This window comes from Piliocolobus tephrosceles, chromosome 14 (assembly GCF_002776525.5).
Source record: "Piliocolobus tephrosceles isolate RC106 chromosome 14, ASM277652v3, whole genome shotgun sequence".
Taxonomy (NCBI): Eukaryota; Metazoa; Chordata; class Mammalia; order Primates; family Cercopithecidae; genus Piliocolobus; species Piliocolobus tephrosceles.
This window is the reverse complement of record NC_045447.1, coordinates 79,532,612-79,554,086: the sequence shown is the minus strand read 5'-3', so window position 1 is coordinate 79,554,086 and position 21,475 is coordinate 79,532,612. Positions and strand designations below refer to the sequence as shown.

The following is a 21,475-nucleotide window of genomic DNA, read 5'->3' as shown; positions in this document are numbered from 1 at the left end:
CTTTGCTTTACATGGCATGATTGTGTTAAGGATGGATGAAAGCAAGGACATCTCCCTTGCCTCAGAATTAAAGACATGATCTGTATCTCTAATGGGCAATGAGTTTCAAAGATTCACACTGTATGTGACAACTGGTAATACAATATATTACATTGTAGCTACAAATGCCCTTTTTTTTTCCCCTCTCCTGCTTCAAGGTCAAAATCTCTCATTTTCTTATCTCTGCTAAAGAATTATTGGTTTGGTTTCCTGAGTTTCCTCTTTGCTTCAAGTTTTTCAATACTACAGAGATATTCTTTGACTAATAGCCTTTGGGAGACATTATGAGGAAAAAGTCTCTTTTTAATAAGGAAGTCAAGAGTAAACAGTGTCCAGTGGTTTTATTTGTGTGGTTGATTTCATGTGTGGATTTTTAATTGGCTCATATTTGAACAGGTGTCTAAGGATGGGGAGTTTTTTTCTGGAAACATTTGTTGTATTCATCTCACTGGGGCAAGTTCCTTGTATCAGATGAAATCTGCATAGCTCTTAAAGAGAGGAATGTCCTGACTTATGTGAGCTACACATCCAATGAGTCTCAAAAAATATATAACTTAAATGAATTCATGTTTTAGGTGTATTGAAATAACTGCTACATAAAGTGAATTAAAGTCAGACTATCTTTGAATCCCACATTTTACAGATGAGAAAACCAAATGCCAGGGAAAGAAACTTGCTTTGCCTGAGGTCACACAGCTCATTATAGCTCAGCTGGAGGACTGAGCTCACTTGGAACTGGAGGCCATTATAGCTCACTTTGTAGGACTCTCTAGTGACTTTGTTTCAGTATCAGATTGTTATGTATTGAATTCTGTTTAAGGGATCATGAAACATTCAACTCCATACAGGCGCCAAGTCTCCTCAGAGAGGAAGATAACTAGTATATACTTTCTTGTCCTCTTAGGAAAGATAGAGTTATCCTGTTCCTCTTTACCTGGTCATGGAGTGATTAAGATTTTTATAAACATAGGTGTAAAATGCATGGGAAGATTTCTTACCTAAAGAAAGGATTCTTTAAGTTGAGGATGTTCTCAGATCTGAAGCCTGTTTGGTTCGCCAGTGCCACGATCTGAGGGTCATAGCTCTGTCTGCATTACAGAGAAAAACACATGTCACAAGACTGGTTAGCTACTCATGTACATATAAGGCATCTTTCATATATGCCTACTTCATAAGGGTTTTGAGAGTAGGTGTTTGGCATCTTATGTATGTACATGTGCATTTATTTTGAAGCCATTAATATTTGTAGAGGCAATTCAAAGTCTTGTTTATTCATTAGAAGAATTTGATAGCTATAATTTCTTGATCTCAAAATTACAAAGGTAATGGTTGATCAAAGCACATTTTTGGGAAGGGGTGGAGTAGAGAAGCTTTATCAACATCAATGACAAAAAATGGCTTTAAGTAACAGAGATGCTTTATATGTCATCATTGAAGTTCCAAAACAATCTCAATCATGGAAGGACTGGGTGAGCTAAAATTTCAAACTGATATAAAACAGCCTACCAGCAAACAGATGTGATTGATTTTAAGAGGCCTCAGATGAAGGCTCATGCAATTATAGTGAGAGGAATTGGCTGTTAAGAATAAATAACATTCTTGGTGACTAATCTGAAGGAGTTATGTTTGTAGGATTTTATTAGTCATTCTTAATAATATATATATATTTTTGCTGATTATAAAAATGCTACATATTCACTGTAGAAAAACTGAAAAATAGAGAAAATATAAGGAAAACACAATAATCCGTAATAATAGATTCCTTCAGCTAGTATATTTTCCTTCTATTTTTCCCTCTGTATACTTATAGATGTAAATGTTTAATAAAACGATGCTTAAGTACTGCTTTATATATTCCTTCTTTTATTTGACATAAGCAAGTGTTTATACTATATAATTCTTGAAAATGTATTTTTCAATTATATGAATTATATGAATCTATAGCTCTATTTAATAATTTCCCATTACTGAATATTTATATTTTTATAATACATTATTACTTATAATAACAAACACTGAATTCTTTACAGAAATGTGGTAAAGGACATTCTTGCAATATATCTTTATGTCCTACCTACAATTATTTACTGGAATAAATTAGAGGTTGACTCACCAGGCTAAAGCATATCAATGTATTTAAAATTCCCAAAACTAATCGCTAAAATATCTTCCAGAAAGTGTACCAAATTACTTCCTACCTGCAAAGCATGTAAGTGCTATTTTTTTAAGAGACAGCTGTCACTCTTGCTCAGGCTGGAGTGCAGTGGCATGATCACAGCTCACTGCAGTCTCAAACTCCTGGGATCACATGATCTTCCCACCTCACCTGCCCAATAGCTATCCATGTTGCCCAGGCTGGTTTTGAACTCCTGGCCTCGAGCAATCTTCTTGCCTAGGTTCCCCAAAACATTGGGACTACAGGTGTGAGTCACCATGCCCAATGTGAAAGTGCTAATGTTATCACATCTTCCAAATCCTTAATATTTAAATATTTGGAGTTAAAATATTATGGATTTTTAATATCCTTTATTAAGCATCTTTGTTAAATTTCAGAAATTAATGAGTGATATAAAGTCCTCTATCCCCACTTCCACACTGTCATTGCCAATAGAAGCCTGAGTAGCCTTAAATATAATGTCATATCCTGTAAAACCAGTAATTCAAGTTCTGGATTTTATTGGGACCAGGCAAACTAGAAGGAAAACATAGCTACAACCTGTTTAAAAATCAAGATTATATCCTTTGATCTTTTTTAACTCAGCTAATTGGCTCAGAACATTGTTTTAAAATTTTTCTTCCATGATTACTACATCCAACACTTCACTACATTTGTGATACCTGAAGGTAGATTCAAGGGGAACTAGATATTGTGACAATGAGCTCCTTAGAAGAGGTTCAAACCTTGCTGGAATCATAGAAAGACTGAGATATCAGCCTGGTAAATAAGTCAGGGAGAGACATACCTACAATTTTTGCCAAATGAAAGACATCTTAATAATGTCTGAAGTAATTAAAGTAGAACTCCAAGTAGGAATTGAGTACTCTGACATATGAGTGGATGTGTGTATTTATGGACACACATATGAACCAGGTTAGTCACAAGAACTGCATGGTTCTTGTTGTGGTTGGGATGAACAGTCAATAGATTTTTGTTATGGGGTCTTCGGCAAGGCTTTTTGTTCAGAACAGGATGTATGATAATGTAGCTACTTCACACTCACTTTTTACAACCCACTCCTCTTTGCACACTATCAAAATCCTATATTCTCTGATGGAAGGAAAAGAGGGAGCAGTTTGGGGTCAGTCTGGGCAGTGAAAAGCTGAGATTTGTGGTTAAAGCCCTTTAGTGTGTGGAGGGGGAGATTGGGAGTGCAGTGAAAGAATAGTCAGGTTCACTGATTTGATAGTGATTCACCTGACCAAGGAGAATGTGTCCTCATTTAAAACTTCAGGAAAATATTACACTTTAATAGCAGTGCCATGCTAAGGCCAAGATACCCAGAAGGTATTTAGGTATCAATTAAAGTGTAATGTTTATGGAATGTTTCTAAAGCAACCAATAATTAATAATCTAAAACTGTGTCTACAGAACTTTTAATAACTATTAGTTCTTTTGAACCAGTTATTTGGCAATGTGCATTTTTTAAAACCCTAGTTCCCTGCCACACTTAGTTATTTTAAACTGTATAGAGACAGAGCAGGTGGGTTAAGTGGGAACATATCTTAGTTCAAGGATTGAATACAAAACCATCGCTTTGTATACCAGCATTTCTTTTGCAATATCCAAGAATAAATTGGAAACTTGGGAACAACATATGCAGAACATGTCTTTCCAGAGAGTATGGTAATTCATGATAATTTCCTCTTACAGAAAACAGAAGATGAAATAGTGGGATAGGCTTAGTTCTGACCATCAAAGAATAATGGGATGGAGAAATACGTGGCAGGAAGCTTGGGAAAAAATTACCCAAGTCACCGAGGATTCACTGATACATAAAGAAATGAAAGCCTCTGCAGGCATGGACTCTAGACCAGTGTTCTTCAAAGGGGTTGAGTTTTCCCCCAGAGACGACGTGGGATGACACATTGGAATGTGGAAGAAAATGCTGAACTATTATTTAAAATTTTTTTTTATTAGTTATGATGGATTGAATTGTGTCCTTCCAAAACATATGCGTGAAGCCTAACTACCAGTAGCTATGAATGCTACCTTGTTTGGAAATAGGGTTTTGCACCTGTAACCAAGTTCACAAGAGGCCATACTGAATTTGAGGAGATTCTAAATTCCATGGCTGTCCACATAAGAGAAGAGAGGACACAGAGATACATGCAGGAAAGACAGCCATGTGAAGACAGAAGCAGAGACTTGAGCCATGCAGCTCCAAGGAATCCCAGGGACTGCAAGGCACCATAAGAAGCTAAAAAGCAAAGGGTTCTTCCTTTCAGCTTTCAAAGGAAATGTGGCCCTGCTGACACTTTACAGTATTTCTGTCAAAAATTCAGTGTGTATTATTATAAGTAATAATACATTATAAAACTATGAATATTCAACAATGGGAAATTATTAAATAGTGCTATATATTCATATAATGCCATTGAAAACTACATTTTCAAGAATTATGATATAGGATAGACACTTGCTTATGTCAAATAAAAGAAGGAATATATGAAGCAATACTTAAGCATCATTTTGTTAAACATTTACATCTGTAAGTACACGGAAAAAAATAGAAGAAAATATAATAGCTGAAAGAATCTATTATCATTATGGTTAGATTCAATAAGACTCTAATCATATTTTAACTAATATGGTGCAACATTAGTGAGTTAAATACCAGCCATGTGATAGGCACATGGGTCAGAGCTAGAAGAATATGAGTAACATTGTAGAACAAAAAAATGTCATCTAAAGCTGCACTAGCACATTCTATTACTTCACTGTGCTGAGTAATGCACACCAGTTTCTTCCATAATTCCTTCTGATGCAGATGACCACATATATAACTATGGAGAGGTTTTGTTTTATGCGATGTCCAAGGTAAAGCAGTTTAACAGTGACCATAAATAGAAATAGCAATGATTGCAGTGATGCTTCCTATGCTTTAATTCTTTGATCAGCATTTCTTCTAGGTTTATAAGCTATAAAGCTCATCAAACTCTCCAAACCAAATCCCTTGGCAAATCTGGGCAGGCCTTCACAGGGATCCAAAAATTTTAAATAATGTTTTAAAATATTTCTCTACAAGTGGCTGAGCTAGATCCAACAATCAGCCTATATTTATTTTTCAATGCATCCTTTGATTTCTATTTTTGTATGTCTTACAAAATATACGAGTTTCTATATATGCATATGTACACATAGATCTGTCTATGCATGTGTGTATATATATATGTGGATAGGTATATATAGCATGTCTGTATACACGTGTGTGTGTGTGTGTGTGTGTGTGTGTGTGTAGTTAGAGAGAAACTATTTAGTTCTGGGCTTTCTATTATTATTACTATAGTACATGCACATAATTAAAAGAGTATTGGGCTAGGTGCGGTGGCTCAAGCCTGTAATCCCAGCACTTTGGGAGGCCAAGGCAGGTGGATCACGAAGTCAGGAGATCAAAACCATCCTGGCTAACATGGTGAAACCCCATCTCCGCTAAAAGAATATTAAAAAAGTAGCCAGGCGTGGTGGTGGGCACCTGTAGTCCGAGCTACTTGGGAGGCTGAGGCAGGAGAATTGCGTGAACCCGGCAGGCGGAGCTTGCAGTGAGCCGAGATCGCACCACCACACTCCAGCCTGGGTGACAGAGGGAGACTCCGTCTCAACAACAACAACAACAACAAAAAACAACAACAAAAAAAAACCCAAAAGATAAATATTGGTATACTTTGGGAAGACATACATAAAGTGTTTTTATTCATAGGTGCAGATGATCAAAAAACTTTAAAGACCATTTCTATGAACTTTCAGGATATAAATTTCATAAAGTTAATGAAAACACTAGGTTCTATTTTACTGCTGGAGCAATAAAATGAATGACAGCTCCAGAATGATGGGAGAGTGTCAAAAATAAAATGTTAATAGTACAATCATAAATGGACCTGATGGGGAAGAAAAGGGCAGTTATTGTCATACCTGTGAGGTTGCATAGGGAACTCTCCTAGGAGTTCAGAGTTTAAAAGAATATTTGACAATAAGGGAGGGGGAGATTCTATCCAAAGCAGTACAAAGGGACAGCACCTTACTGAAAAAGAATGAAAACACCGACATTCATGAAGTGCAGAGGCTTTTAGAAAATACCAAGGAAAACAAGGATCTCAAACCCAAAATATCTGAAGAGAGATATTAAAAATAAGGATGAGAATAAAGGAAGAGGAACTGGAATGAAGATTTACTGTGGGCTTACTGTGTGTTAATCACAAATACTATCTTCTCTCTTTTAATATTTGTAAAAGTCTGACGAGACCAGGACTATAAATACTACTTTATAGGTGATGGATGAGGTGAGGAAACTGGGATGTTAGATTCATTAACCTGACCAAGATCACTCCAGTACTAACCAGTATATAGAAGAGACTGAACAGAACCAGCACATAGCAGACTCCAAACCGTGGTCTCTTTACTACATAAGGGTGCTAACCTACTAAGATTAAAAACTTCCTCCCTTCCTTTCTTCCTTTGCAAAGCATTACATGGCCATATTTTAGCTGCTTCTTTCAATTGTGCTCGACTAAGTTCTTAATGAGAGATGGTATCAGCTGATGACGACTTCACTCAGTTAGTAACTCCACGATATTTCTGGGTGTCTGAAATATATTAGGTAAAGAGGGATACAGCATAGAATAAGACTCAGTCTCTCTTCTCAAGCAGCTCGCATATAGGAAATTACAGCAATAAATGGGTGCTCTAACAGAGGTAAATACAGGGCTGTAGGAGCTGTGGGCAGGAGTGTGAAGTAGATGGTTTGCCTCCTTTTTACCTTTTAAGAAGGGTAGAAAAAATATTACCCATGAGGATGAGACACAAGGTATGTCAGAAAAAAAGTAATAGAAGAATAAGATGATTTAAATTCACTCACAAAATTATACACTAAGAAATTGTAAAAATATAAATATCTGAAAGAAAAATAATGTCATCCTGATTTGCAAAAAGCAGAAAAGACAAAGTCCAAAATTCCAGGCAGATGTTGGCTATTGCTCCTTTGTGCTTTCCTTTTTTTTTTTTTTTTTTTTCCCCAGAACTGGTCATTAAACAGATGGTTGATAAGGATTCAGAAAGAAAGTAGTAACTTTCAGGATGAACATGGCATAAGTCAGCATTTTCCACTTTTCCTTCTGGAAGCTATCCAAAAACAAGGAGAATCGAAATATTCTGCAGATGGCAAACCTCATTTTCTGTAAAACTAGGAGAAGGAGATAATCTGCAGTCTTAGACATATGCGTAAGGGCTGTAAAAGCAGTCAAGATTGGTTATTAGTCATGTGGGAAAAGGTACAAAAGAAGTGCAAAGAGGGACAAAAGAGCCCGGGGGCAGTACGTCTTAGCACCTGAAAATGAGAAGCATTTTTCTGAAATGCAAAAGGTATATTCCTTGTTTGTAACATCTTGTGCAGGAACTGGGGTGAGCAGAGCTTTGGGCAAAAATGCTCCTGGAACTGGAGCATGGTGGAACTACCTAAAGAATACAAGAGGAGCCATTGTTGCGGGAAGCAGTGTGATTCTGTGGCAACCTAGAAGAAGAAAAAGTTTGAGTTAGGGAAAACCGATAGCATGAAAACTGTCACATCTTTTTCTGCCACACAAACTTCCTCCTGTAAATAACTGCCCAGAAAAGTCCTATAATTTGATGAACAATAACATCAAAACAACAAGTGCGAGAGAGGTGATCACGAAAAAAAGTAGAAAAAAGTAGTAAAATTTACAAACACATGAAAAACGTGTATCAGTAAAATGATGCCATGGCACATATAAAAAAGGTGAGCAAATATTTTGTCATGATTTTTGAAACATAATGAAGCCTTCACCTGTATGGAGGAAGCAATAACTTTCATGAAGGAAGATCATGATGCAGACGGAAGAGAACAAGAAGGATCTTGATGTGCAGATATGGAAATGTCTTTGAGATGTATTGCTCAGTGAAAAAGGACGTAGAAAAGAGATACAGAATATTACTATTTAGGTATAAAAGCAATGAGAGGAAATAAATAAGAAAGTAGATTCTTACCTTTACAGTGTTTTGTAATTTTATATCTAAAATGAAACTCTGAGAGGATATGCAAGAAATAATAACCGAGGCTACATGACGGGGGGAGAGAAGGGGCCCAAATGAGGTTAAGGAGATAGAAAGTCATGATAATTAGAGACCTAGCTCAGTTTCACTATAATAAAAGCGATGTTCAATTAGTTTCATTTTCTTTTTATTGGCAGAGTTATTGGACTGGGCTATGAGAGTGAAGTCAGAAATTAAGGTTATTTAGATATCATATTCCAAAAAGGTCATATTATATTTCTTTCTGACCTAGCTGGAGAAATGTGGCCTGGGAATGAATACAGGTGAATGGATTTTGAGCTACTTCCATGACCAAAGCCAAAAGGTGTGAAGAAAGCTGGATACATGCAAACTTTGAAGGAAGATTACATCCTTGGCTTTTTTCTACTTAATATTTTTTAAATCTAAATTTGCCTATTAAATCTGCAAAAGATAAAATGGTAGGAATCACTAATATGCTAAAAAAATTAAAAGAAATAATCCACTGGCTCTAGTAAAGATCCAAAAACAGTAGATAATTGAATGAGTGGAATAAATACAAAAACCTGTACTGAAGTTGAAAAAGACCAGCTAGCTGCATACTAGGAAAAGGGAGAAATGTGATTTAAAAGTCAATCATGCAAAAATACACTTCTTGTGTTTAATTGACTATACACTCAAGTAAAATGGATCCCAAACTTAAAAATATATTTTTATGATTCAAAACAGAAAGAGTTACTATTGCTCTGATCCCAGCATTTATCAGAACACATACGCTGTCGTCCTGTAATTAGTGCTGAAGAAATGTTTTAAAAGGAGACACTGATAACCAGGGTATTTCAGAGGGGGAGAACTTAGAATTTCAAACTATTTCAAAATCACTCTTATGGGAGGGAGGAGTTGAGGATGTTAGCTTAAAGACAGGTAGGCTAGAAGGACATTTGTTAAAACTCTCCAAATATTTGAACAATTGCCATTTAGAGGTTAGAGCCAACCTACTTTGTTCGAGTTCAGAAACACAACTAAGATCAGTAAGTGGAATTTATAGAAAGTAAGATATAGAATCAACAGTAAGGATAATTTTTTAATAATTGGAGATGTTGAAAATGGGAGACATTAATAGCCAAGGACCATATGAAGAGTAACCTGACCTTACCAAAACGTAGATACAAACCAAACAAGACGCTACTGTAAAAAAATATTTTTGGGTCTATCAGACTGACACAAATCATACAGATGGATAATATGAAGTTTAGGAAAAGATGTAGAGAAATGAACATGCTTATTTATTGCTGGTGCAAGGGGAAATTGGTGCAACCATTGAGAAAAGTAGTATCTACCAGAGCATAACATGTACACACTCTGTGATTCAGCATTTCCATTTCTAGGCATCTCATTTGAAAACACTCATGTCACCGTACACACTGTGTGTTCCAAGATGTTTAGTGCAGAATTTGTTGCAATGCCAAAATAATTGAAAGCAAACTGAATCAGTCGATCAGAGATTTTTTTTAAAAAAATTATAGTATATCCATGCTCTGGACTATTATGCATGTATTAAAAAGAACATAAAAGGTCTATCTGTGCAGATTCAGGACTTATTACTAAGTAAAAATTAAGTTGCAGACTTCTAGTGTTAACTTGTATAAACAAGCCCCACCATGATGTTCTTTACCGGCACATCACGGAAAAATCACCTGAAAGTATACAAATCAAAACTGTCACATCAGAGGTGTGGGGTGAGGTGTGGGCGTGGAGAAGGACTCTATACACTTCTGTAGTTTTCAGTTATATGTATGTTAGGTTTTTGTAATTAAAGAAAGAAAGACTTCAAAAATGAAAGAGTTAGTTTGTGAGGTAGCGAGCTCTTTGTCACAGGAGTATTCAAGCACAGGCCTTTTTCTGCTTAATAGTTTTGAAATAAAAATTTGACTATTACATCTGCAAAAGATAAAATAGAAGGAAGACTGGGAGGTAGCGAGGAAAGAAAGTTGAATAAGATGACCTCTGAGTACCCTTGATACCCTGAAGGTCTTGGAACCACTCCTCTACTCTTCCATCCTCTAACTCACACAGCGGAGTTCCAACAAGGTGAAATAGGACATTGAAAAAATGAGAGATAAATTGAGGTAAATCTTGCAGATAACTCATGAAATCCATTTCCACAGAGTCCTTCCTGACACTATATACTGCCTCTGGAATGCTTTTCTCCCCTGTATACAGATCAATTTTACTGTACTAAATTTGGGGGTATGTGGCCAGACCGACCAATGTCAGTCAGTCCAGGAAGCTGACACAAGGTTTAAACACTTGACCATTCAAGCCTTGGCAAGTACTCCTGTGAGCTGCTGGATTTCCTTCCTTCCTCCACGGTCAGGTGGAGAACACTGCCTTTGAGTTATGTGAAGCTCCTCTTCCTTACCACACACATTGCTCAGGCAGGCCTCTGGAAAGCTTGCTGTCCATTTGTAGGTGCTGGAGTCTCAGGGGCCCACCAGCTTCTTCCTGCTTCCAGACCTCAATGCTCAGGAAAAAGAGGTGAAAACACATCTGTACTTTCCTGCTTACCGTTTATTGGCTACAAACAGCACTTTCCCTGACAGCATCTCCCCTTCCTTGGCAAAGAGAGGAGTCTGCAGGAGGCACCGCACCTGGTACCAATGAGTCAGAGGCTTAGTTGGGGCTGTTGACAGCCAAACCGTTACCCTGTAGGGCAAGAAAAAGAGATAAAAGCCAATCACATGTCAGACCCACATTAATGGGTTGGACTGCAGACTAAGGTTGATAGTGGTTTTCGTTCTTTTGAGTCATAGAGCCCTTTGATGAGAAGGATAGCTCAATTTATGGAGCAGGTCAGGCGTGGTGGCTCATGGCTGTATAATCCCAGCACTTTGGGAGGCCAAGGCGGGCGGATCATGAGGTCAGGAGATCGAGTTTAGCCTGGCCAATATGGTGAAACCCCATCTCTACTAAAAACACAAAAATTAGACAGACGTAGTGGCGGGCCTCTGTAGTCCCAGCTACTCGGGAGGCTGAGGCAGGAGAATAGCTTGAACTTGGGAGGCAGAGGTTGCAGTGAGTGAGATCATACCACTGCACTCCAGCCTGGGCGACAGAGCAAGACCCTGTCTCAAAAAAAAAAAAAAAAAAAAAAAAATTATGGCGTAAGTACCACATGCTGAGTACTGAATTAAGAGTTTATGTATATAATTTTAGTAAATCTATACAATCATCCTGTGAAGTATGCCCAGAGAGGTTAAACAATTTGCCCAACATCACACAGGACAACTGGGGAGCCATGCTTCAAACTCATAGACTTGGCCACCATGGCAACCTGTATTTCTGAATCAAAGCTCATTAGAGGCCCAATAAGTAACAAGGTTAAATCAGAAGCCGATTTGCTTGAATAGTGCAGCAAAGGGAGATGTCTGGAGTCTGGCCTCTTACTGACTCCTGTCAACCTGTTCAGGGGTCTTGAAGGTGCTTCTGGAAGCAAGAAAAACTACCAGAGCATATGGCATCTGCCATGCTTCCAGTTCAGAAATCCTGTGTGTGTCTGCCTGAGTGTTAAATTGAGTTTCCTCATTTCATATGAAAAAGTGAGAAAGTCTTGCTGTGCTTCTACACCAAGGTCACCTGTCCAGGGGTTGGGCAGTGGTTGTTGGCTGAAGGGGAGCAAGGGGCACATTAAGCATGGGGCAAATTCCTAGAGGGTTAATTTTGACTAGAAGATTTGGGGAAACATTGTATGCAATTTAGCTGCCTAAGTAATATAAATGACTTTTATATCAAAATATACTCAGATGTAATATACAATAGAATGCAAATCTTCCTTCCCCTTCTTCTTCTGTTTTTTTTTTTTTGAAACAGGGTAGAAACCCTGCTTCAAGGCCTGTTTTTCTGTTGCCCAGAGCTCAAGTGATCCTCCCACCTCAGTCTCCCGAGTAGCTGGGACTACGGGCATTCACCACCACGCCCAACTAATTTTTAAAAAAACCTTTTGTGAGATAAGGTCTCGCTATGTTGCCCAAGCTGGTCCACAAATTTTCTATATATATATTTTTTTTTAAAAAAGACAAAGCATTTAATTTCAAAGACACTTCCCCCTTAAGGTAGGCTACTTCACGCTTGTCTCTCTCACCCTTGCAGGACCAAATTCATTTACATGGGTTATTACAGAGAGGAGCAAATGTATGTATTCTTTGAACAAACATGTTCATATGGAGTCAAGGTTATTTGTGCCTCATTTTCTTCTTCTCAGATTGTCAGCTCTGACAAGGTTTCCAGGGGTCCCCTCTCTTGAGTCTTCCTCCAGACCCCCAAGCTGTATTACAGCCCCATGGGCATTTCTTTCTAAGCAGGTACAATGATAAGCCTGGGCATTCTCACAAGGAATGAAGGAGAGCACATGGTAAACATTTTCCTCTATCTGGGCATGTGACCCAGACCAGATCTCTTTGCTAATTGGAACATACTAGAAAGCCTGGGAAGGCCGGGTGCGGTGGCTCAAGCCTGTAATCCCAGCACTTTGGGAGGCCGAGACGGGTGGATCACGAGGTCAGGAGATCGAGACCATCCTGGCTAACACGGTGAAACCCCGTCTCTACTAAAAACTACAAAAAACTAGCCGGGCGAGGTGGCGGCGCCTGTAGTCCCAGCTACCCGGGAGGCTGAGGCAGGAGAATGGCGTGAACCCGGGAGGCGGAGCTTGCAGTGAGCTGAGATCCAGCCACAGCACTCCAGCCTGGGTGACAGAGCAAGACTCCATCTCAAAAAAAAAAAAAAAAAAAAAGAAAGAAAGCCTGGGAAGAGAGTACAGCAGTCAGGAAGAGAATAGAGATTTGGGGGCCACGGACTGGTGCGGCCCACACAAGGAACACCAAACAGTGACAGCCAACGTGTAGGTAGTCTTTCCCCTCTTTCCCCTGCAACTTTCAAACCTGTGCAATAGGAAGGTGCACAGATAGCAAAGTTTCCTAATGTTGCAACTAGCATTAGTAATACACATCTGCCTGATCGTCAAAGGACTCCAGAGTATAAACCAAAACCGGGAAAAGTATAATTCAAGGTATCAGGATACAAGAGATTGTATAAGCAGGTGTGTCAGAAACAAAAGCAAAGGCTTGGGGTACCACCCTGTCGATTCTATTAAAGACCAAAGAGGTGCAAAAAGCACAAACCCTCTCTCACTCCTCCAAAGCTCAATCCATTTGGCTTAAGAGGCTTTGCATAGTTTAGTTAGAGTTGATATGACACATGGAAAAGCATCTCATTTTCACTTTTTCCTAAAATCTAAAATTAACATTAACATCTGTGTTTATTTCCTTGAAAATTGGAGAAACAAGAATTAGTGTCATTGAAATCAATTATTAAACACTTTAAAATTGTGATTACAAATAGTAGATAGCATGGGGTAGAGCAGACTGAGAAAATGTTGGTGGGGGGTATACACACAGAGATCCAACAAATGCCACATCAAACCAGAACGCCAGGCCATGGATGAGCCCAGACTGTGCCATCTGAAACACAAAGGGAATTTCTACTCTGTAAGGAAACAAAAAAGATAAAAGACTTGGAATTATTTTGTTGTTGTTGACAGATGTACTAGATATATTTGTGAGATCAGTAGGAATATTTTCTTTCTCTCTTGGGCACTTTTGCCTTGGCAGCCAAGTTCTCTCAGTGTGTGATTAATGCTTGGGTGGTGCTGCACATTTGAGAAGCTTACTTCTTGACAAAACCCTTCAAGAACTACGCTACTCTGCTGCAATGACCTGGAACTGCATAGGGCGAATGTAACATCTGGAGCTAGGTTTGACTAGAGAAGAGGAGGATGATTCAGGACACAGAGGGCAGCCATCCTTCAAGAAGCCAATGCATGGGCAGGGAGAGTTCCCCTCCACAGCTGCTCAAAGGGAAAGGTTGTTCCGACCTCTAAAAATGGAGTGGAGCACAAAGGAAACATCGAACTCAGAAGGTCATCCTCATAGTTAATTGATTTTTGTGGGAGGCAATTTAACTTCCACTAGGCTACAACAAGAGTCATGCAGAAGTGGCTATGGTTTATGCCAAATGCAGAATAAGCAGGAATAAAAAGAATATTGGGAAAGATACAATGCAATCTAGATGCTGGACCTATTTTAGCGGTGGAACCTTGGAAGGTCATTTAAATGCCCTGAAACTTGGTACCTGCATTTGCTGAAGGGTGACAAAATCACTCTCCTACTTTCCTCATAAGATTCTTCTGCATGTTAAATGAAAAAACATGTATATAAGAGTTCTTTGCAAATTTTAGAGTAATTCATAATTATTGGTTCATTGCTGGGGCTGTATCACTCCAAGGAGTTGGATTTTCTGAAGTGCTTTAGAAGTTTACAAAGGAGGTTGTATGTTCTCTGTATTCATGGTGTCCCCAGAGACTTACCTTCCTTCACTTGCTGAAAATAAAATATTTCTAGAGTTTTCCATTGTACTTGGCACATTGAATTTATCGGTCTTGACTGTTATTATTTCTTTTCATGTTTTGTATCTCCCTAGATAAAGTATGAGCTCCTGAAGAATAGAGACTTTAAAAATTACTTTCCATACATGTGCTAGCACCACCACAGTACCTGGCACATAGTACAATCTCAATAAACATTTGCTGAATTGATGCACAAATGAATGAATGACATTGGTGGAAAACCCACATAGACATAATTTTTAAAATATTCCCTAGGATTCAGGAGGTAGTTCAGAGCAATAAATAAAGCTAATCAGAGTCAATTTTTTCTGGATCTTTGGTAATTATTAGAGTCATCTGCAAATGCCATTTCTCTTGCTCTGAGCATATGGTAGGATTGCAGTTTTCCACCCACTTGAGCTCAGGTACTGCCACGTGATTTGCTTCGACTGATCAAATGTGAACAGAAGTGACTTGTGCCGTTTCCAGGCAGAAGCTTTCATTGTCCTTTCATACTTTAACATACTCATTCTTTCTCCTGAGTGACCAGCATCATTTCAGATAGAAGCTGCTGTACTGGCCCAATTACTGGTGTGGGTAATGCATGGTAGAGCTAAAGCTGGTGCATGATGGATACATTGTGTAGAAAACAAGACACCTGTGTTATTAGAAGCCACTGAGGTTTCTTTTTGTTACTGCAACATGTTCTGGCCTATCCTAACATCCAGCATACCCTTTGTGCATCATGATATCAAGATGGATGATTTTTTCATTAGCCAGATGCACCTTCTAAATTCTCACCCTTGCTTCCCCAGTAGCTCCAGGTAAACAACCACCTGGCTAAGTCTTAACTTTCTTGTCCAGAAAACAAATATGACTATTAATTTTCTAAGGGAGAAAAAGATAAAATATTAGTGAAAGGTCACCCCAAAAGGATTCACACCACCATCTAAAAAAACAGAGCCAAGTCAAGGTAGGAATCCTCATTTCAGAGTCTTTTCAAGTAGAGGGGAAGAGGACAGAAATGAACATTTATTGAGTGCCCTCTTTAAAAATCAGCTGGTGCCTCTAAAACACTTAGCACGGTACCTAGTATGGAGAAAGCACCTAACAAGTTGTAGCTCTTTGCTTGTCCTTAACACATTCACTGGCCTAAGTGCATTCACATATATGCTGTCACTTTAGAGGCACAAAGCAGAGTGGCTAAAAGCCCAGACTTTGGAGCCTTCTGAAAGGTTCAAATCCTAGTTCCAATTAATATAATTTTTAACTCTGTGACTTCATGCAACCTATCATTCCACTTTGCCTCCTATGTGTCGTCTATAAAATGGGGATAATATCCTAGGAAGGAAACATCATTATCTTTATTTAGCAATAAATAAAACTAATACTGACACATCATTCCCATATGTGACCAATATCTAAAATCTCTCCCCTGTGTGAGAAGCAAAAGTCTGCAATGAAGTTTTGTGGGTGGGAGATGTAGAGAGAAGATTTTAAACATCAAGAGCAACACTGATTTGCACAAAACCTGTGTAGATCTTCCTCTTCTGCATCCATAAAGTTTACCGTGTATTTGACTGTTTGAGCCATCAAAATCCTAACATCGAATGTGTCCTTGGGGGAAAAAATCAAAGATGTTGCCTTTCTGCCAAGATAAACTGAGCTAAGGAAATTTGCAGTCTAGCTTTTCTTCTGTAATTTTAAGTCATCAGGAGTTAGAATTTAGAAAGCATGAGCTTAATGAGAAAAATGTTAACAATAAAAACAATAAAAAATGAGTACCTACTATGTTAAGCACTGAGTGCTTTTCATGCTTTACTAAGTGCTAAGGGCTTTACTAGGATGTATCATTTACTCTTTAAAAATCTCTGGAGCAGGCATTTGGGGGGTGTGTGTGTGTGTGTGTGTGTGTGTGTGTGTGTGTGTGTGTGTCGGTGTGTGTGTGTTTCTGACTATCCAGCATTTATTTAGCAGTGCAGGTTTATCTCTTCTCCACATTCTGTCCAAAAAGTTCCATGTGAACTTAGTATACCCTCGGTAAAACATGTGGCATATGACCCCAGATAGGGAAGTCAGAGCACTACTTTTCCCCTGAAGGCAGTGATTGGTTCATAGATGAGCACATAATCCAAGGTAGGATAATCTAACTAAACTACCTAAACTAAATCTGGAGCTTTTGGCTTAAGTTATTAGGAAAAGGCAGGCTCTCCTGTGGAATTTAGAGTCGTAAAAATCAGAGGCTTGAGTTTCTGTAGCCATCTTGTTACCATGAACGGAAAGCCTGTCTAGGAAAAGTGTTAAATCAGAGGAAGTGGAGATAATTGATAAGGATAGAAAAATCACATCCTGGTGACATTTCTGGAGCTCCTGCAACACGTCCCAGAAGCAAACTCTGTCTCTAGGCTTTGTAATTTTTGAAAGACAGTCATTCAATTTTAACTTAAGCCAATTTGATTTTTCTTCTCCTTACAACTGAAAGAATTTCAGATGATGCAAACTTAAAGTTTTCCAGGGTTATACAGCAAAATGGGGCCATGGCTGAAATTTAAATCTGATTAATGGCAAAGCTCCTGCTCTAAGCTGTTATATAATGCTTGCTCTTCTACTATGTTTTGGGCCACTAGAATGAATGGGAGGATGTGAATTATTGAACAAATGTTAAGGGCTGAGTTGTGTATGGGGTGGGTCAGGGCAGTGGGGAACTAGAAGTTACTTACTGAAAGGTAGTTTAAAAATTTCCTCGCTTTCAATAGTATCATTCTCTGATGATTTTCTTAATTGATGGAGGAGATTAGAGCTGGAAGACTTGAACACACAGTGCTCTAGGGAACTCTTTCTCCTATTCTGTGATGGCTTAGCACAGAACCTGGCAGCGCAGTGCACGCCAGTGAATGAATGAGTGAGTGAATGAATCAATACATAAACATGGGAGAAACCCTGAAAAGAGAGCACACTTACTACTATTGGCTGCCTGAAGTATTCATCCACTGCTGCACCCCGGAGACTGGACAGATTGACCCCGTAGAAACATTGCTGGTACCTAAAATATCACAAAAAATTCACCATGCATCTTGTCTGTCAGCTGAGTCCCCAGGCCCCCCATAGCTGTTATGTGCTATGAGGCTGCCTCGTGGGTCCTCTGCGTTAGCCCTGGGGAGAATATTTGCACATGTGAAGGGCAGCTGGTCTATAGGGTGTGGCAGGAAATTCTCCCTAGAAAATTTGCAGACCTGTATTTGACATGGGGTTGGGAGAGAAAGAAGGGGAAAACGAGTTGAAATAAATTGGGCTCATCCCTGTAATCCCAGCACTTTGGGAGGCTGAGGTGGGAGGATCACTTGAGCTCAGGAGTTCGAGACAAGCCTGGGCAACATGGTGAAACCTCATCTCTACTAAAATTACAAAAATCAGCCATGCGTGGTGGCAGGCACCTATAGTCCCAGCTACTTGGGAGGCTGAGGCAGGAGAATTGCTTGAACCTGGGAGGCGGAGGTTGTAGTGAGCCAAGATCATGCCACTGCACCCCAGCATGGGTGACAGAGTGAGACTGTGTCTCTAAACAAGTAAATAAATTTGTAAGGAGATTATCAAGAAGGATATTTGGGGCCAGGAAGGCCTTTGAGCTCCTACCCTTGATCTCCCCCAATGGGTGGCTCCCGGCTCGGTGCTGTGCTGTTCAAGTGCTGAAATGCAGTTTCCTTGGTCCTCCCACTATCCCAACCAAGAGCACGATTTTAGCTCTCCAAAGCCGCTTGACACTCCTGCTGTTTGAGAAAATAGATTTTCCTTCTCTGTTCTTCCCTAGCCACTGGCTGGTACCTTCATAATGGCATTTGTTGTGATAGCTGACACCAGGCAGCAAGTCACAAGTGAGCAGGGGATGTATCATGTGGTGATCTGGAGCCAGCTCATAACAGCTTATCAGAGCCCACTGTGCACATTTCTTCCCAATTCCATGGTCAGTGACATCTGAACCATAGAAACTGACAAACATTACATATCATGTCTCCACCCCTCCCCCCACCCAGAGAACCAGATATAACGTGTTCACCAGCACACCACTGGCTCTGTTGTATTGGGTCGGTGCAAAAGTGATTGTGGTTTTTGCCATTAAAAGTAATAGCAAAAACCCCAATTACTTTTGCACCAACCTAATACTTTTATGTATCTGCTGCAATATAGACTGTGCCTGGAGCATAGCAGGTATTTCGTATCAGCTTGGCTAATGGCCTTGAAAATTTAGGAAAGCAATCTAGGGTATGAAATCAGAGTAGCTTTGATTCCAGTTCTGCCCCTGACTAGCTGTGTAATTCAGACAAATCATTTGAACTCTGTGTACCAGTTTCCTTATCTCTAAAATGGACATAGTTACAAGCTTGCCTTATAGGGTTCTTATGAGGGTTGAGTTAATTTTTAAAAAGCACTTTGAATGATTCCTGGCATTTGTTACTACTAGATAAGTGTTAGCTACTATGCCCTAAATGTACCTTCTCAGATCAACACTGGGCACTAGGGAAGTGCTGTCCAATCTGACTGTGCTAAGGGTTTACTTTGGGAAGCCTGTTAAGAATTCAGATTCCCACGCCCAAGCTCCGGAAAGGCTTGGCAACCTTATCACTAGAGGTTGAAAGCCTGTATCCCTCATTAAGATTCCCTAATAAGGGTGTGTTTTATGTGTGCTGTATAGTCTGTGAATCAAATGGGAACTCAATTCATCAGTCCTCACCCTCCCCAAACCCAATACCCACCAGTCTGTAGGGAAGAAAGAAAAAAAAAAAAAAAAAAACACAGAAACATGGAATAAACATAAAAAATTAGGGTGCAGTTAGATTTTGTTGAAAGGATTATCCAAAGTGAGGCTCTATATCAAATGTGAAAGCCTCAAATGTGCTCACAGGCAGCACTGAGGAGAGCAGCCTGATGCTATTAGTCAGCAGCCAGTCCTCAACATGCAAGCCAAACTTGAGCCCCATTGAACACTCACACATTCTTACAGGGATTGTACAATTTCTCACCTCTGAGCTTTTGGTTGTTTTCCCCTGTACCCAGAATGCCCCTTTTCCTTTTTTGCCCTGTTAATTCCTATTTAGTCTTTAAGACTCGGCTCACTGTTATTGGTGTATAGGAATGTTTGTGATTTTTGCAAGTTGATCTTGTTCCTGAGACTTTGCTGAAGTTGCGTATCAGCTTAAGGAGATTTTGGGCTGAAACGATGGAGTTTTCTAAATATACAATCATGTCATCTGCAAACAGAGACAATTTGACTTCCTCTTTTCCTAATTGAATACCCTTTATTTCTTTCTCTTGCCTGATTGGCCTGGCCAGAACTTCTAATACTATGTTGAATAGGAGCGGTGAGAGAGGGCATCCTTGTCTTGTGCCGGTTTTCAAAGAGAATGTTCCCAGCTTTTGCCCATTCAGTATGATATTGGCTGTGGGTTTGTCATAAATAGCTCTTATTATTTTGAGATATGTTCTATGAATACCTAGTTTATTGAGAGTTTTTAGCAGGAGGGGCTGTTGAATTTTGTCAAACTCCCATTCACAATTGCTACAAAGAGAATAAAATACCTAGGAAAACAACTTACAAGGGATGTGAAGGATCTCTTCAAGGAGAACAACAAAACTCTACTCAAGGAAATAAGAGAGGACACAAACAAATGGAAAAACATTCTATGCTCATGGATAGGAAAAGTCAATATCATTAAAATGGCCACGGTGCTGAAAGTAATTTACAGACTCAATGCTATCCCCATCAAACTACCATTGACTTTCTTCACAGAATTGGAAAAAACTACTTTAAATTTCACATGGAACAAAAAAGGAGCCCACATAGCCAGTACAATCCTAAGCAAAAAGAACAAAGCTGGAGGCATCATGCTACTTGACTTCAAACTTTATTACAAGGCTACAGTAACCAAAAGAGCATGGTACTGGCACCAAAACAGATATATAGACCAATGGAACAGAACAGAGGCCTCAGAAATAACACCGCACATCTACAGCTATCTGGTCTTTGACAAATCTGACAAAAACAAGCAATGGGGAAAGGATTCCCTGTTTAATAAACATTGGGAAAACTGGCTAGCCATATGCAGAAAGCTGAAACTGGATCCCTTCCTTATACCTTATACAAAAATTAACTCAAAATGGATGAAAGGCTTAAATGTAAGACCTAAAACCATAAAAACCCTAGAAGAAAACCTAGGCAGTACCATTCAGGACATAGGCATGAGCAAAGACCTCATGACTAAAACACCAAAAGCAATAGCAACAAAAGCCAAAATTGACAAATGGGATCTAATTAAACTAAAGAACTTCCGCACAGCAAATGAAACTATCATCAGAGTGAACAGGCAACCTACAGAATGAGAGAAAATTTTGCAATCTATCCATCTGACAAAGGGTTAATATCCAGAATCTACAAAGAACTTAAACAAATTTACAAGAAAAAAACAACCCCATGGAAAAGTGGGCAAAGGATATGAACAGACACTTCTCAAAAGAAGACATTTATCAGCCAGCAAACTTATGAAAAAAAGCTCATCATCACTGGTCATTAGAGAAATGCAAATCAAGACCACAATGAGATACCATCTCATGCCAGTTAGAATGGTGATCATTAAAAAGTCAGGAAACAACAGATGATGGAGAGGATGTGGAGAAACAGAAATGCTTTTACACTGTTGGTGGGAGTGTAAATTGGTTCAAACATTGTGGAAGACAGTGTGGTGATTCCTCAAGGATCT

At 39.1% G+C, this 21,475-nt stretch overlaps 1 protein-coding gene across 1 annotated transcript in view; it reads right to left on the bottom strand.

Moving 5' to 3' along the window:
• Nucleotides 1-1,033: 1,033 nt before the first annotated feature.
• Nucleotides 1,034-21,475, bottom strand: part of LOC111543248 (histone-arginine methyltransferase CARM1-like) — a 195,929-nt gene continuing 175,487 nt past the window's right edge. The window contains 5 exon segments of the mRNA XM_023213107.1: nt 1,034-1,127; nt 10,850-10,987; nt 13,736-13,825; nt 16,255-16,340; nt 17,685-17,766. Of these exon segments, the coding sequence (XP_023068875.1) occupies nt 1,034-1,127; nt 10,850-10,987; nt 13,736-13,825; nt 16,255-16,340; nt 17,685-17,766 (490 nt within the window).